Genomic DNA, 16,805 nt, shown 5'->3' on the forward strand with positions numbered 1-16,805 from the left:
CTTCAGTAAACTACCGGGCCTTGATAAGTAGTATATAACCCTGGCGTTTATGAATGTAATAGCTAAACTGTAGCTGGAAGTTTAAAAGGCCAAGCATAAGTTGAACGTGTCAGTTTAGACCAGGTTAGACTGTAATGGACAAGATGCTTTACATACTGTTGTTGCTGACTGTTATTGTTGTTGAGGTGGCTGGGCAGCAACGTGTTGTTACGAGGGAATGTATTATTAAACAACAAGTTTTAGCGCGGACAGGATTTTGCAATCGTGGAAGACGACGAGGTATATATATTTATGTTTCAGTATACTTTACGTGGCACAATTTGCTATATAGTAGGGTGGGGGAAGATGGGACACCTTTAGCACATAATATCCAAGTATCCTGATCGTGTTTTAAACAATTAACAACAGTCTATGGGAGTCCTGGGGATAAAGTTTTATAAATATTTGAATGTTCTTTGTTTACTGGTAAATGGGACGAGAAAATACCGTTAAAAGGTGTCCCATCTTCCCCCACCCTAATGTACATATTCCAAATTGTGCTGTTGGTTATCACACATTATATTTGAGACGAATATGTAATAAATAAATAAATAAATAATTAATATTAATCGAAAATAATAATCCAACTAATGAATAATTGAAGAATTAAAGGAATGTGTTAATGAATTTGAATGGATGTAACTTATAACCTCTCGGAGAAGGAAACGGTAGTCGTTATGATACACGGGTGTTCTGCTTCTTACACTTCGTGTCCGCTTACGAGTTATCACACGTATAATCTAGGCTCTAGTGGGTGATTGTTTTAGCGGATTTTATGCATTTTTTTGTGGGGACCGCTCTAACGACTGACACGGCGACGGACAATATAAATAATTGTACAATTTTTCGTTCCAGGAGATACGTTGCCTTGTCGAGACTTTTGCTCTGGTCAGATTATCGAGGGAAGAGTTGCATGTATCAGAGCACGCCATTGCTGTAGAAGACGAGGTGTTTGTATACTAAAGCAACCTGGTCAGTATAAGAAATAAAGTAGCGTGGGGAAAGATGGAACAGCGTTTTATTCTATTTTCCGTCCCATTTAGTAGTAAACAAAGAACATTCAAAGTGTTATAAAACTATCTTCTCACGACTCCCATAGACCGTTGTTAATTGTTTAAAACACGATCAGAATATTTGGATATTATGTGCTAAAGGTGTACCGTTTTCCCCACCCTATACTATATTTCAATAATCGAGTGTTTTTTACTTTATTGAAAGTTCATTACATTTTTAGAAAATTTTAACGAAAATGCGCCTTCAATCGATTTTCACGATGCGGAACTTCAATTTAATCGTTCGTTTATTCGCACAATCACTGACCGTTCACCAGAACCCTCATCAAGCCGCCCACAGCAAGACACACGTAAGTGCCATTTCGTTATTAAATGAATGAATTTAACTTACTTTTATCCTCGCATGGCCGGAAAACAACAGTTATCACACGGGTGTTTATACACCTTGTGCCAGCTCACGATTTACCATGTATGTTACTTTGTGGGTGCCTATTTTTTGGGAGTGGGGGATTTTTTTATTATGTATGACCGGTAATTTGCAAAACCCATTAATGATCACTGGGTTGGAGCAATTGCTGTTAAGTGGCTTGCCCAAGGCCCCTTTCTTCCAAATGGTAGCAGCGACGAGCCTTTGAACACAATACTTTTGGGTTAGAATCAAGCGTGCTAACCACTTTGCCACAGGGCCGGAATTTTATATATATTCTATATCACAAACAAGCATTGTGTTGCAATTAATTCTGTAATATTATTATTTTGCAGGAAATTATGCAATAAGTTCTTCGACGTCATTCTGCCTTACCTACCCAAACAACTGTATTTTTAGACCATTAAGTATGATACCAAGGGTCAATATTCCTTATTGTCAAAGGTAATTACAAAGTTAACGAACACTGCATTTTGGCGGGCAACGACAGTTCGTATAACATGTGTGTTTTGTTTAATACACCTCGTGCCCGCTTGCACGTTACCACACAACTTTGGGGGTAATTATTTCATTTTTTAAATATATATAGTTGAATGGGGGAAGACGGAACACCTTATCATTCTATTTTCTTGTCCGCATTTGGTAAGAAACAAACAACATTTAAAGAATTATGAAACTGTATCCTCACAACTCCCATAGACCTATTTTGTTTAAAACACGATCAGGATGTTTGAATATTAAGTGCCTATGGTGTCCAGTCATTCTCCACTCTACTATACAATCTATATATCTTTTCTGAACGTTTACAGAATACCATGCTCTCGAGCTGATTTTACACTTGACCACAACTACATTGGTTGCATAACAACTCCCGGCTGTCAGTTCGATTACACGCTTTATCGTTACCGCGGTGTTTTGAATCAAGCAGTGTTACCTGGTGTACCGGTATGCTACTTGGCGGTTCGTAACACCGCGTACCTACGACGAGTCCAAGAGCATGTATCAGTGGTAAGCGTATGCCGTATTGTAATATTTTCACTTTTACGGTTATAGCATCGCCCTGTTTATGCCTAATTTTGTTGCAAATACTAAACGTATACATAGTAGGGTGGGGAAAGATGGGACACCTTTTCATTTCATTTTCTCGTCCCATTTGGTAGTAAACAAAGAAAATTCAAAGAATTATAAAACCTTATCCTCACGGCTTCCATAGACTGTTGTTAAATATTTAAAACAGGATCAGAATATTTGGATACCCTGTGCTAAAGGTGCTAAAACTCTATTTTGGGCCTTACCTTTTGAAAGCCAGCAAAATACGACAGATATAGTAGGTTAGGGTAGGCTAAGGTATGTTTTCATTCGCTTTTATCGTCCCATTTGGTAGTAAACAAAGATTTATATCATATAACCGTATAGTCACTTCAGTATACTATGGTATAACCGCATCCTCACGACCCTAAAAGGGTGTTTATTAAAAGTTGAAAGCACTATTGTATATAGGAATATGGTAAATTATAGGCTAACTGTATCCTTTATACGCTACAGTACTTAATCAATTTAAAAATGGGTTCAAATTCGTTTCAGTACGGCTCCTGGAATCCACTTATGGAAGATTGCTTGCTTAACCAATACAGGGATGAGATATTTGGACCGAATCAGCCGGGTTGTCATATGGTTGATGTATTGGAGTATTATGGTGATGCACCAAAATTAGCTGGCTGGAAAGGTAGAGTAATTTTTGTAATTTAGTACGGTGGGGTAAACTGGGACATGGGGTAATGTGGGACATTACATTTTAGTTCCCCCAATTGGTTAATAACAAATTACGATACAGGATTATTTGATGGCATCCCCACGAATGTAAAAATCGTGCCAAAGCGTATATTACTGTTATTACTCATTAAAAACATGTTAAAATATGTGCTAATGTGTTCCAATTACCCCAACCTAAACTATGATGCTATATATAATAGGGCTCGGTAAATAAACGGCAAGTTATTTAAACAAAAAAAAATTTATATTTATTTAAAGGAATAACTTCGGCCGAGTGTTTTCTGATTGGAGCATGCTGGAAATCGGACGGTAAATGTGTATACCCTCTTCAAATTGAACAAGTGGCATTGAATACCAGCACACAAAACTTGCCTACAGGTGTTCCAAGTATAACATATTATGGCCAGCCTAAGTGCCAGGAATTTAATGAAACCGCTGCAAGCGAGGAGTTTTTGTCACAACACCATAAGTGCTTAAAGGCAGGCTGTACAAGCTCGGTAGACCACAATCTTATATTACAACACTTGTACACTGTTATGACGCAGAACCTGCCTGTTGACTTGCAATACCAGTTTTGGGTGATGGCACAATTAGGGCAGGTTAGAGCGGATAATTGGAAACAGGTGGCAGACACTTTAAAAGCACAAAGTGTAGGTTCAAGGCCGATTTTTAGCAATTTCCAGTCGTTGGCTGGTATTGTGAACGGTGCTACTAACAGCGCTGGCACATTTGGAGTGATCCCATTTCGCCTCAATGTGGGCACACTTCGCGGAAACAGCTCAACTACTCCTAGAGTTAACTTTGGGGTCATCGGAAGCGGTTTGCCTGGGTATGACTTAAGCAGTATTGCGAGGTTAGGAAATGTCGGTCTACTGCAACAGCTCGGTTTGATCAGGAAGGATCTTTTTGAACGCGACCTTAAAGTTCCTAACCGTCCGTGTCACTATCAGAATGTTGTTTGGCCCGGTCTACCGCCTTTGAACGGCAGTTTTGAAGGCTGTTGCGACCGCGAACGATGTTTTACGCCGCGCTTTGCGTTGTATACCCAACAGTTTTCGGGCGTCGCTTCTTACCTGGACGAGTGGTCGGTCTGGTCAACCTGTTCTAAAACTTGCGACGGTGGAAGCCAATCTAGAAAGCGGCATTGTGTGGGGAAAACCTGTGCGATGGGACCAAGTGAAACCAGAAGTTGTGGAACACAGCCATGCCCTGTATGGCTCCCTTGGAGTCAGTTTTTGCCGTGTAGCAAATCTTGCGGCGGTGGGGTTATGCGGCGGATACGTTTATGCCGCAGTGGAAACTGTACTGGTTTAAATGAGCAAACCCAGTCTTGCAGAACAGGCGAATGTCCGAGTTTTGGAACGTGGAGCACCTGGACTCCGTGTAGCGCTCAGTGTGCGACTGGATTTAGATTTCGAAATCGTACTTGTTTAGCGGGCGGGGAATATGGCTGTCCACCTATCACCACAGAGGCAGCTTTATGCCATGATTACTGCGGTACGATCTCGTACACGGATACTCCATGCAACGCTACAACTTGTTACGCCACGCGAACTTTTAGTTGCTTGAAAGAAGATGGCAGCCCTGGTTTCTGCCGGCCAAATTTATTGATACCAAAAGAAGTTCGTTGTTATATTAACAACTGTTACTGCTTACATTTCCCTGATCAGATCAGCTGCGTTTTTCGCTCGACCAGTTTACGAGAGTTGGAAAATTAACATTATTTTACATTCTTAATAGCTGTTTTTTTGCCTTTTATTGCTTTTTGATCATTTACTACACCGCATTGTACTTTTGACTTAGTTTTTGTCAGTTTTAAATCTTTTCTCATGCTGATTGTTAAGTGACTATATACTGCAACTAACCGTGCTACTAGTATTCCAACGAAAGTTCCAGGTAAAAACAAAGTCCCGATATCTGTACGACAATCGGCACTTTTATTTTTAAAAATGGTTGTCTTAAATATTCTTTAAGCATATTAAACAACACCTTTTTTCGTTTTACTTTGATATTGGACATACGCTATAGTTGCTATATTGCTAGCCTGTCCTCTCAATTCAGCTTTATCACGAGGGAGAACCAAAGCGCAGTCGGGCGGGACCGACACTCATGAGCAATTCTTGTTATTTCAGTTTGATTGTTTCCTCGGTCATTAAGTTGGTCACCGTCTGACTAAAAAAACGACATAACTTTTACTTTATAGTATTTGGTTCATGAAGTATTCAAATCCGTGTCCTGTTCTACGCAGAAGACACAATTTCCGTGTTAAGGTGTATATATTGTTCTTCTGGTTGGATGCATGGATTTAACTTATTTACCTTCGCGTGGCGGCAGCAACGACAGTCGTTAAAACATAGGTTTTCTGTTTCATACACCTCGTGCCCTTTAACGAGCTACCAAGTACGTAACTTAGTGGGTGATTATACTTTTGATTACTTTGTCTATGGGTTGTTTAAATTGTTATATATTCAATCCCATTTTCGTGAATTGCTGCCGCAACGTTTTATAGGATAACCCCGGGAAGCAAAACTATGGGAATGAATTTAAGCTATAGTAAACCGAACCTATTCAGGTGTGAGTCAACTCAAACCTATTCGGAGGAACATAAACGAAGAGCTTTTAAGGAATTATAAAACCGTATCTTCACGACTTTCATTTTTCGCTGTTAGTTGTTTAAAACGCCATTAGGATATTTGGATATTGTGGTATGATACTGATTAAAGCGAATCTATCAGACCTCTACATTTGTGTATTTGTGTGTATAGGCTATATGTATAGTAGTGTTTATACGATACAAATCAAATACAAACAAAAGTAATTGTATTTGTTTAAAAAAACGCAAAGTCATACACTCTTAAATACCAAATCTCATCCCTATATTACACGGGTATCTGTCCGGAAAATAATAGCAAAAACAATTGTGACTGTAACAGCGAATGTTAAACGACTGCATTCTATCACGTCTACAGTAACCCGGAGAACCGTCGCTTTGTAAGCATACAGGTGTTCGAGTCACAAGACAAGTTACAGGATCACACAGACTGTCTCTATGCTGTATATTCCCACAGTATCTTACGCAGCGTGCAACTTCGCCTGAAATGTCTGGACACCCGTAAGCACCACCTGAAGTGCACGTACGGTTCCGGGTTCGAATCCCGACCCCGCATTTCTCACTGCATACAGTCCACTGACTCCAAGCGCTCATAGTCGGGCACGCTCCAGATCTGCAAGATTTAGTTTGATTTTCAGGGCCTAAGCATTGCCCATACGTACTGCATTTTCGCGACCGTACTTGTACACCACCAGCGCATGATCTGCTGCAGGTATTGTACTCGCCCCACGAAAGCCAACTTGGACACTGATGTTCATTACAATTTCTTACTTCGTCTGCGATTTTTACACAATTCTTTCCAATGCAAGGCCTTGACCGTCTCTGTGTACCCCCTAAGCACGATTTGCTGCACTTCGTCCAAGAGTTCCATTCGCCTTTATAAGAAGACACTCCGGACCTTTGTTGATAAACAGAAGAGCGTGGAATATAGCAAAGGGGCCTCTCACAGCAGCTTTCAAAGCTACCTGACAGCGGCGGCAAAGTATTCAACTGGAATCCCTGGTATGGACAGTATTGTTGTGAGGTCGGAATAATTTTCTTTAAGCTCGAAATCATCGGGTTACTCGGGACAGGACGGTTTACTAATGACTCCATAAGTAAAAGATTAGTATCAAAGGTCCTTAGGTTTGATCTCGTAGCGAGGCCGTTTGTGATTGGCAATGCAGATTTAACAGACGATGTATTTGTATTAAGAGAGTATGGAAGAAGCGGATTCGGGTTTATAGGAGCTGCCAATGCTTCATTGATTTGTTGTAAGCTAATTAAAGATTGGTAAAGCGCTAATGCATCTGCTCTAGAATTGTGACGCGTTGCTAATATCTCGTTTACGATCTCTTGCCAGTTGTCTGCTCGTACCTCACCGGCGCGAAGTTTAGCATAGTAGCGATACTTCAATATTGCGGTTGGCAAGTGAGAATTGCCTGCGCCATACAAATGCTTGGTTACAGTGGTCCCGCTTACGCTGGTTGCGCAACCGGTGGATAAGCACTTGTGGTAGCTTGCCAAAAACGCAGCATCGTTTAAACTATCAAATGGCAAACACTCTGGTTGGCCGAATAGAAACTCATTCGGAAGCACAGTTGGTGCTTCGTCGTTGCTCGAGCGTACGTTTATGTCATCTGTTCCAACAGGGTACACGCACCCTTTGTCAGGTCGCCAGCATCCGTCAATCAAATGGCAGTCCCTTGTTGAGATGCCTGAAACGATATATATATAATTAATATCCTATTTTTGTTTCTTAGGCCGTTTAAACGATAACCAAAAAAATATAATAAGAGCTGGGTACGATGGGACATGTTTTTATTCTCTTTTTCGTCCTTGGTAATAGACAAAAAATACTTACAGAATTATATAACCGCAACCTCACGACTCTAAAAGATCGTGGTTATACACGCGATTAGGAAATATACAATTTAGGTGCTGACGGTATACACAAGAAATCACCTTTCCAGCCCGCTCGCTTAGGTTCGTAGCCAAAATACTCCAGCATGGTTATCATTTTACACCCAGCCGAGTTTTCAAATATTTCTTCTCGAAATTCGTTGATCAGACACTCAGTCAACAGTGGGTTCCATACTCCACCCTAAAAATCAAATATACTTGATTGTAACTTGCTTTATCCTCTCGTGGCCGGATAACGACAGTCCTTATAACACCAGCAGTGTTCTGTTTCATACACCTCGTGTCAGCTTTCGAGTTACTTAGAGTGTGATTTTTTTTCGTTTTTTCTATTTATATGGCTGATAATTTGGACAACTCATTAGTGACCACTGGGTTGGGGCAATTGGCGTTAAGGGTCTTGCCCAAGAACACATATACGCCCATAATGGTAGCGGCGACGAGCCTTGAACCCATTACCTCTGGGTTAGAGGCAGGTGCGCTAACCAAGAGTACTGCCATGAAAATGTGCCCTTTAACAATATACTTTTTATACTGCTTGATTGATAATTGATTCGTCTAACCTTTTGTAAATATTCAGCCGCCTTTCTTTGGAAAACCCGATTTCTAATTGCCATATGACAAACTGGTACAGTTGGTAGAACCGCTTGATTTAACGTGAACCGGTAGCGGGAAAGTTCATTGTCAAATACACATCCGGGTGTGGTGAGACAAAGTTCTGCGTTTGTGTGTATGTTCGGATTGTTTGTAACGCATGGAATTCTGTAAAGAGAAAACAGTTGAGAATTTTGCTGAACGATTTAGCGCTACAGGCAGTATAAAACGATTAAGCTCTACAGGCAGTATAAGAATCTTAACACTAGTGAAGAATCCTCCAGTACGTTGCAGATTAGGCTGGAGGCTGGTAGTTAGAGGTTATTAGTTAGACGGCTAAAAACTTGAGGTTATAGGGGTTAGTAGTTGAAAGCTAACGTAGTTGAGGACTGTTCACTAGCACAGGTAAGGGCCCGTTTATCCGTTCCTGCAGATTCAGATGCAGTTGTTATTAGTACTAGGTTATTTCAACTTATTTGTACCCACCGTTGGCAGTAAGGTATATCGACTGAGGGCATCATTTCTTTCATTGAAGCATACAGTATGCGACAGTTTGCTGGGAACGGGGAACATCTTTCTGTGGCGGAATGAACTCTTTCTTCTGTCGGAACACCATCGTTTCCGCCTGTTTAAGTTAGAATATAGAAAGGTGAGGAAAGATAGGACACCTTTTAATTCTATTTTTCCGTCCCAATTGATATCAAACGAAAAACGTTCAAAGAATTATAAAACTGTATCCTCACGACTCCCATATACCGTTGTTAATTGTTTAAAACACGATCAGGATATTTGGATGTTATGCACTAAACGTGTCCCGCCCACCCCACTCTATAAACTGTTACTACAAAACATTTTTTTCACTTGTTTTCTAAAATAGCTCTCCTGGTAAATATTAATGTACTTACAAACGACGTAACAGAAATGGTATTTGAAAAAAATACATTAGTATGTTTTAGTTACCACCTATATTAGCCTCACTATACTGGAAACTCACTGAGTGGAAAAAGTCGTTCTTGTACTTCATTCCCCTCCAACAGTTTTAGGAACTTTTTCTCTATTATGTTCATGTTAATCCCATTGTCGACGATCGGTGCTAAAAATAAACTTAATTTAAAACGTTACACAAACCAGGAGGCCACATCAGCAAACCGCTATAACTGTATCTGAAGGGCAGTAGTGTAATACGACGCTTAGATTCAGTTAAAACGTTACACAATAAACAGTTAAACACAGCAAATCGCTAGAACTATTTAACAAAAGCAGTGATGGCCTATACGTGTCACAGAAAAGTAACAATTTTGAACAAAAAACGTGCATATATATGTAGTAGGGTGGGGGAAGTTGGGACACATTTGAACTCTATTTTCTTGGCCAATGTGGTAGTAAACAAGGAACTTTCAAAGAAATATAAAACTATATGCCCAAGACTCCCATTGACCGTTGTTAACTGTTCATCAGAATATTCGGATATTATGCGCAGAAGGTGTCCCATCTTCCCCCATCCTACTATATATATAGTTTAACCCAGTAGCACTGTTAATATGCATACATTACTAACCATCTGGATTAAGAAAGCAAGTGCTATTAAACCAGCAGCAATGCTCCAAGTTCCTGCATTCAATTTCATCCACGATCACGCCACCAGTTTTAAGTTTTCTGCACACAACCGACAAAGTGCTGGGATCTGCATAGATATTTTTTGTGTAGGTTTAGCAAACATCTTTAATGGTAAATAATATTCAACAAGTAGAAGACACTCGTTGTTTGTCAGTTAGGTGTAACGACCTCCCTTCTTAAACAAATAAATATAGATAGGGTGGGAGAAGACGAGGCACCTTTAGCACATAATATCCTGATCATTTTTGAACAATCATGGCCTACTCAATATGTATTGAGTACTCAATATGTATTGAGTAGGCCATGGAACAATTAACAAAGGTCTATGGGAGTCGTGACGCTACGCGTTATAACGATTAAAAGTTTTTTTCGTTTACTACCAAATGGGACGATAAAATAAAATAAAATGTGACCCATCTTACCCCACTCTACTATGTTAGTAGGGTGGGTAAGATGGGACATCTTTTAAAAATATTCCAATAATTATAAACTTATCCTCACGACTCCCATAGAACGTTGTTAATTGTTTAAAACACATTCGGGATATTTAAACATTGTGTGCTAAAGGTGTTCCTTCTTCCCCTATTGGCCTATACCCTACTATAAACATGCTGTTAATCGAAAGTGTGATTTAATGAATGTCGTTCGATATATTCTGTCTTTTCGTTTTAACTATATGGTGTTTAACCTAAGAGACAAATACAGTTACTCTTATTTTTATTAGAATCTACTCCAGCGGAAATATAAAATGCTATAAAAATCCTACATATTTACATTGTATAAACATAAAACTGTTACACATCTAATTACCTTCACAGCATTTGCACACTGAGACCACAAACAGCAAGAAGAGACATAAATGATATTTTATCATCATAAGTTATACACGTCACCAAACCAAGAATTCGACCTGATCAAAATTAAATTGGTTACCTTCTGTCCGCAATTTAAATTACACAGCTACTAAAACTGCAAACAAAAGCATGTAAAAAATCACTTTGTTTTTAAAGACTACAAATTTACATTTGCGCCGTAATGTGCTAAACGAATTTATTAAAGTTTTGCTATACGGCTGTCTATTGGAGTCTTTCTATCACGTTCGGGCGTTTATAGCAAAACATGGTAAAAAAGATGCTTTTATAGTGTTTTATGTACGTGGATATAATGCGGATCAATGGGCGGCGGTGAATTACACGTCAGTGATTGCTATCTCAGCAGATTTGTTTGTTATGACACACAAAATAGTGATTGTGACGAGTGTAACGTGGATTGTAGAAGGCGTTACCGTCATGCTATTTGACGTCTGCTTTTCGTAACAATAGGGCGGGGGAACACGGGACACCTTTTCATTCTATTTTCTCGTCCTATTTGGTAGTAAACAAAGAACATTCAAAGAGTTATAAAACCGTATCCTCACGACTCCAATAAACCATTGGTAATTGTTTGAAACACGATCCGGATATTTGAATATTATGTGCTAAATGTTTCCCATCTTACCCCACAGTTCTATATGCACAGTCAGCTGTACTGCAGCAAAACGCTACCCATACAGATACAGCAGTACTGGTTAGTAACATACAGTGAGAAAGTTCTTTATTTTTCGGTATGGTCATTACAAGGCAAGTTGTGCGAAAAGACAGAAATAAAAAAAGAAATAGACAAAATAGAGACAAAACAGATACAAGTTCAAGACTGTGGTAATACTGATTTGTGAGTACATTTTTTGACAGTTTTTGATTTAAAGATATAAAATCATTTTTTTAACCGTTTTTTCTCGGGATGTGGTTTAAAGTCGCAATTGTCGGGCGACCAATTTTCTCTCTTGCGACTTGATTGCTCCAGGCGTGACGTAGACGCTGTGACGTCACTAAGTGCATTGTCTCGGCATTGTTTCGTATCACTTACGTTATTGTGAACGTAATCCAAGTTAGTATCATGACACTGAATTTTGGAAACTCTGCAAAAAAATGAAAGTTATAGGTTGTTATTTATGAATAAACGTAAATTATTTATCCTGGCGTGGCGGGGCAACGTTAGTCGTTAAAATATGGGTGTTCTGTTTCATACACCTCGTACCCACTTACGAGTTGCCACGTATGTAACATTGTTAGTGATTACTTTTTAAAATTTTTCATCATTTTTAATATGGCTGACAATTTAGATGACTAATAAGAAACCACTGAGTTAAAGCAATTGCGGTTAAGTGTCTTTCCCAAAGACACATAACCCTACAAAGGCGACAGCGAGCCTCGCAGCCGTAACAAGTACGAATCTCAGCTTTGTCCCAAATTACAAGTTTCGCCAACGCAAAAAAACGAACGTTTTATATATGTAGTATAGTGAAAAATATGAAACAAATGTTCTCATTCTCTTTTCCCGTCCCATTTGGTAGTAAACAAAGAATATTTACAGAATTATATAACCGTGGCCCGCGACTCAAAAAGAGCGTTGTTAATTATTCAAAACGTAATCCGGAAATATGGGATTTTTTAGGTGCTAACGGTATCCCATCTTACCCCACAGTAATGCAACAATAAATTCTCACCTTTCTTGTTCTTCTCTTTCTGCTTCCTCAATCGCTCGAAGCAGGTCCGCGTCATCATCGTCGCTTGTGACGTCACAATCCCCGCTTTTTACGTCACAATCGCTTTTATTTTCACCTCCCTGAAAAATCGAAAAATTTACTTAAAAGTCTCTAAAACTGATATTTAGTGTAGTTTTAAGAAAATTCGTTTTGATTATTAAAGCATTACCTGGCTTTTTATAGAATACAATTATCCACAAAATTGCAGCGCACAATTAAGAGTCATTGTTGTTTAAATTGTCAGCCAAAAAGTAAAACACACTCCACAAAGTTACATAAATGGTAACTATAAAATAGAACCCTTGTGTGATAACGACTATCGTTTTCCGGCCCACGAGGATAAAGCAAGTTACAATCATTTATTATTTCCCACATAGCCACACTGTTTACCCCAAAATAATCCAGAATATTGGTTTGACCATGTTCCTTTGCTTGATGTTGTTCTGTTTCATTGAAATCTGTTTTGTTAAGTCCTGCTTTACTAAGCACTTCAAGCTTTTTCTTAATCATCTGAAATATATTTTATAAGTAAATGAAGACTATGTGGTTTTGTGTCTGTTATGTTGTAGAGAGGCTTTAAACTATTAGTAGAATAAAAAGTTAGAAAATGAATTTGTCAATCTTAGACTTAATTGTAAGCAAAACAGGATTAGAAGCTTTGGAAAAATCATATAAAAAGTTAAAAATAGGTGTAGAGGAGTACTGGAGTACATAATCTTATGACCTATATATATATAGTAGAGTGGGGGAAGATGGGACACCTTTTTATTGTATTTTCCCGTCCCATTCGGTAGTAAACAAAGAAAATTTAACGAATTATTAAACCGTATCCTTACGACTCCCATAAGGCCGCTATTAATTGTTTAAAATTCGATCGGAATATTCGAATATCGTGTGTCGGTGTCCCATCTTTCCCCACCCTACTATATAGCAAAGAGGGATAAGAGGACATTCTTTATTTTTTCTTCTTCTATTTGAAAAGAAACAAAGAAAAGTTAGAGGCTTATTATTCAACTCTATTTTAAACAGTCGGGGTCCTATAATGCTGCATCCAAGCGGGCCAGGGAAAGTATGCCAGAGTTGGCTTATTACTCTAAAATATTTCACTTGCAGTTGGAAATAATTATCTAAATCCGCAAAATATGTAGGTTACACAGTAGATAGAAGTCGTAATATAATTTTGTTTATCTCTTTGAAAACGTTAGTGAAGATCATGTTATTTAAAGAACGAAGAGAAGGTGTGTCTTTACGCACACTTTTGTTTCTACTAGAAGTTTAACTTAATTAAAATAAATGGCTCTCTGCCCGCTAGGCGTAGCGACCACGCTTATTTTCTTCCAAATAAATGTAAATATGTTTTTACGTAAGCGTGTTTTAACAACTGTTGTTTTGTCGCTATATACTGTCTTTTCGTTTAAAATACTTCTAAAGAGACAAATAAAAGTTACTATATTATATTATTATTATTATAAGAGAATCAACAGCAAAAAAACAGTTGTTAAAACAAGCTATAGATAAAAAGTGTGGGAAAGAGTTTCAGTTAAAAGTTGTATCCCTACCTGCCATATTAGGTCATCAGCTGTGTTTTTAGCAATAAGATAATGAACGTTAACAACATCTCTCTGTCCAATACGATAACATCTGTCTTCTGCTTGAACCAATATCTAAATTCGTTGGCGTTGGGTTAGATTTATTTTATATGGATAACGTTGTATGGCATTGCAATTTAAGGGACCTCAAATTTATAATACATTATACATTTTTCTGGATTGTCTTGCTGGTTTAAAGACCAAATGGACCTTCATTTGTACTTCCAAGCTGAGAATTGTGTATAAACATTCTACAGGAGAAATATTCAATGTAAATTTGACACCGACTGTGGCAGTGGCTAGTGCGCCTGCCTCTTTGTGTTAAGATACAGGCTAAAGACTTTATGCTGCTCCCATTGTAGGCGCAAGTGTCCTTGAGTAAAACAGGTAACAATAACTTTTTTAACCTGTTAGTCCCTTGTTATAGCCAATGTCATTGCCCCGCCATGGGAGAATAAATAAGATACATTCATTTGCTATTGTTATTAGTTAACAAAAGTCCATATGCTTAATGTATGTAATGTAACTTACTTTATCCTCACGTGGCTGAAAAACGACAGCTGTTAAACACAGGTGTTCTGTTTCAGACACCTCATGCAAGCTTACGAGTTAGTTCTTACCCCTGGATTCCAAAACAGCTCCGCAAAAACAACCAATGAAGCTGAATGAAGAGTAATCCCCATGTTTGCAGCTGTAATGCTCAACAGCGCCACCTTGCAGGAAGAATTTTCTTGGAATCTCGCCACTTCAGTTTGACGGCGCTCTGATGGTGTTGAGCCATCTATTCGAATGTAGTCGCAGCCCTGGATTTAAATTTAGGAATTACATCATTAAAAAAAATAATAGTGTCTTATTACACAGAAGTACATTAAATATTTGCATTATTATAAATATAGTGGGGTTGGGGGAATATGAGACATCTTCATAATATAAAAATATCCTGATTGTGTTTTAAACATTTACCAACAGTCTATTGGGGTCGTGGGGATTTGGTTTTATAATACTTTGAATGTTCTTTGTTTACTACTAAATTGGACGAGAAAATAGAATGAAAAGGTGTCCCATCTTCCCCCACCCTACTATATCAAATACATGGAGTATTTCCATTAATGTACATCTTGTGTACTGCCCAATTAGCCAACCATTTGTCCAGCACAGTGGTTAAAGTGTCTGCTTTTGGCTTAGAGGATATGGGTTCAAGGCTCAAAGCTGCTACAATTGTGGACAAATTTGTTCTTGCCCGAGAGAATTATTAATATTTGCTTTTACCTCAAACCAGTTGTCCCTTATGGGTTTGCTAAATTATCAGCCACATATAAAAAAATTATTAAAAAAACTAAAAAATTGTTACCTACAAAGTTAACACATGGGCGCTAACTCGTAAGCTGGCATGAGATGTATGAAATAGAACACATAATGACTGTCCCACCCCACCCCACCAAGCATACATAAATAGGCATTCATTCATTTAGTACATAGGAAAAACACACAAAGAAATATTTACTGCGGGGAAAAAAACAAAGAAAAAATTTAGTACATGAGAAAACACAAAAAAAAATAGTTCGAATTCATAAATACCTTTTTATTCAAGTCAGTTTCTACACTGTCGAGCACAGATTTATGATGAGCAAACAGCAGGAACTTGTGGCCGCCCTCCAAAAGATCAAGTACATAAGACTTGATACCTGGCAGCTTAAACTTGGCTGTCTCGTTGAAATATTGAAGCAGAATTCCGTGCTTTTCTGCAGCCTGTAAGGAATAACACAGATTACAGATTTATTACAATATAGAATTGGAAGCAGTGTTCTGCTTTATAAAGTCTTGCCATAATTGTAAGAAACTACTGTATCAGTCTGTATAAATTTAACAAATTATTTAAACACACATAACAGAATATCCAGACAAAGTAAATTTAATTTAAATATTTCTAATTCTTCGCTACAGTAATCGAAGAGACGAATAAAGTTATTTACTATTAAAAGTATTAATTATTAAAAATCCAACATACCGAAAGACCTTTTTGATTAACCGCACTCTGTGATGCTTCTAGAAGTTCCTCTGTTTTATTGAGGCTTTTCAATGCTGACGTCTAGCGCCACCGTGCGACGGAGTTTCGGTGGAAGTTGGTGAAGCACGTCGTCTTTTGTGCGACGGAGCATGACCGTTTCTTGGAGAATTAAACGTAGCTCAGTCATGTTTGATGAGCCAGAATAATCCCAACCCCAGGTGTTCTGTTTAATTAGGGATTTATTACTATAATATATTAATAACTTCTAACTTGTCTATTTGATTACAGTAATCATCTGATACTACGAAAAAGTAATTAACAAAAAAAACAAGACCAACCACTAGTAGTAAGTAATAAAGAAATATATTTCGCCTAGCTAGGGTGTAACGGTCAGGCATTTTATCCAAAACATTATTTCTTTCTTTTTTATCAATAAGCAAGTTTTAACAACTGTTGTTTTACCGTTACTACCCGTCTTTTCGCTTTTTATCAACTCTCTTGTTCTTCATTATCGTGACCGAAGAGACGAAATAAATTTCATTCATTCATTCATTAAATGGCATGGTTGGACTTAATTTTATTGGTTACGTTTTTTTAGCACCACATTTTTACTGTACTGTACTATACAAGAATGGTTCAACTATTTGAACA

The 16,805-nt window shown here is 38.1% G+C and overlaps 3 protein-coding genes across 3 annotated transcripts in view; 1 reads left to right on the plus strand and 2 right to left on the minus strand.

Moving 5' to 3' along the window:
* Nucleotides 1–16: 16 nt before the first annotated feature.
* Nucleotides 17–6,150, plus strand: LOC101243368. Its single transcript, XM_004226859.3, has 7 exons — nt 17–279; nt 895–1,011; nt 1,274–1,402; nt 1,815–1,923; nt 2,289–2,487; nt 3,064–3,205; nt 3,511–6,150. Exons 1-7 carry the CDS (start codon nt 135–137, stop codon nt 4,968–4,970), a joined length of 2,301 nt encoding a protein of 766 aa, XP_004226907.1. The 5' UTR covers nt 17–134; the 3' UTR covers nt 4,971–6,150.
* On the minus strand, nt 6,056–11,055 carry LOC100175335. Its single transcript, XM_002128893.4, has 7 exons — nt 10,784–11,055; nt 9,915–10,040; nt 9,351–9,449; nt 8,843–8,981; nt 8,326–8,524; nt 7,808–7,946; nt 6,056–7,560 (listed from the first exon to the last, which is right to left on the minus strand). The coding sequence occupies exons 1-7, from the start codon at nt 10,848–10,850 to the stop codon at nt 6,107–6,109; spliced, it is 2,223 nt and encodes a 740-aa protein (XP_002128929.1). The 5' UTR covers nt 10,851–11,055; the 3' UTR covers nt 6,056–6,106.
* Nucleotides 11,056–11,544: 489 nt separating this feature from the next.
* The window catches only part of LOC100183903 (SWI/SNF-related matrix-associated actin-dependent regulator of chromatin subfamily A-like protein 1), an 11,417-nt gene continuing 6,156 nt past the window's right edge, over nt 11,545–16,805 (minus strand). The window contains exons 11-17 of the mRNA XM_018814720.2: nt 16,246–16,377; nt 15,725–15,895; nt 14,767–14,949; nt 14,117–14,221; nt 12,948–13,067; nt 12,519–12,637; nt 11,545–11,930 (exon numbers count right to left, since the gene is read on the minus strand). Coding sequence (XP_018670265.1) covers nt 11,726–11,930; nt 12,519–12,637; nt 12,948–13,067; nt 14,117–14,221; nt 14,767–14,949; nt 15,725–15,895; nt 16,246–16,377 — 1,035 coding nt within the window. The 3' untranslated portion in view covers nt 11,545–11,725. The remainder of the gene's footprint in view (nt 11,931–12,518; nt 12,638–12,947; nt 13,068–14,116; nt 14,222–14,766; nt 14,950–15,724; nt 15,896–16,245; nt 16,378–16,805) is intronic.

The sequence above is a fragment of the Ciona intestinalis genome, chromosome 14 (genome assembly GCF_000224145.3).
Source record: "Ciona intestinalis chromosome 14, KH, whole genome shotgun sequence".
In the NCBI taxonomy this organism is placed as follows: domain Eukaryota; kingdom Metazoa; phylum Chordata; class Ascidiacea; order Phlebobranchia; family Cionidae; genus Ciona; species Ciona intestinalis.

What these genes read in the sequence shown, in the direction of transcription:
- LOC101243368 (XM_004226859.3), top strand. Translation starts at nt 135, where the DNA reads ATGGACAAGATGCTTTACATACTGTTGTTGCTGACTGTTATTGTTGTT. An exon ending in CAATCGTGGAAGACGACGAG is followed by an intron (nt 280 to 894) that starts GTATATATATTT and finishes TTTTCGTTCCAG; the next exon opens with GAGATACGTTGCCTTGTCGA. An exon ending in AAAATTAGCTGGCTGGAAAG is followed by an intron (nt 3,206 to 3,510) that starts GTAGAGTAATTT and finishes ATTTATTTAAAG; the next exon opens with GAATAACTTCGGCCGAGTGT.
- LOC100175335 (XM_002128893.4), bottom strand. Translation starts at nt 10,850, where the DNA reads ATGATGATAAAATATCATTTATGTCTCTTCTTGCTGTTTGTGGTCTCA. An exon ending in GATATACCTTACTGCCAACG is followed by an intron (nt 8,525 to 8,842) that starts GTGGGTACAAAT and finishes TTCTCTTTACAG; the next exon opens with AATTCCATGCGTTACAAACA. An exon ending in CGGCTGAATATTTACAAAAG is followed by an intron (nt 7,947 to 8,325) that starts GTTAGACGAATC and finishes TTTGATTTTTAG; the next exon opens with GGTGGAGTATGGAACCCACT.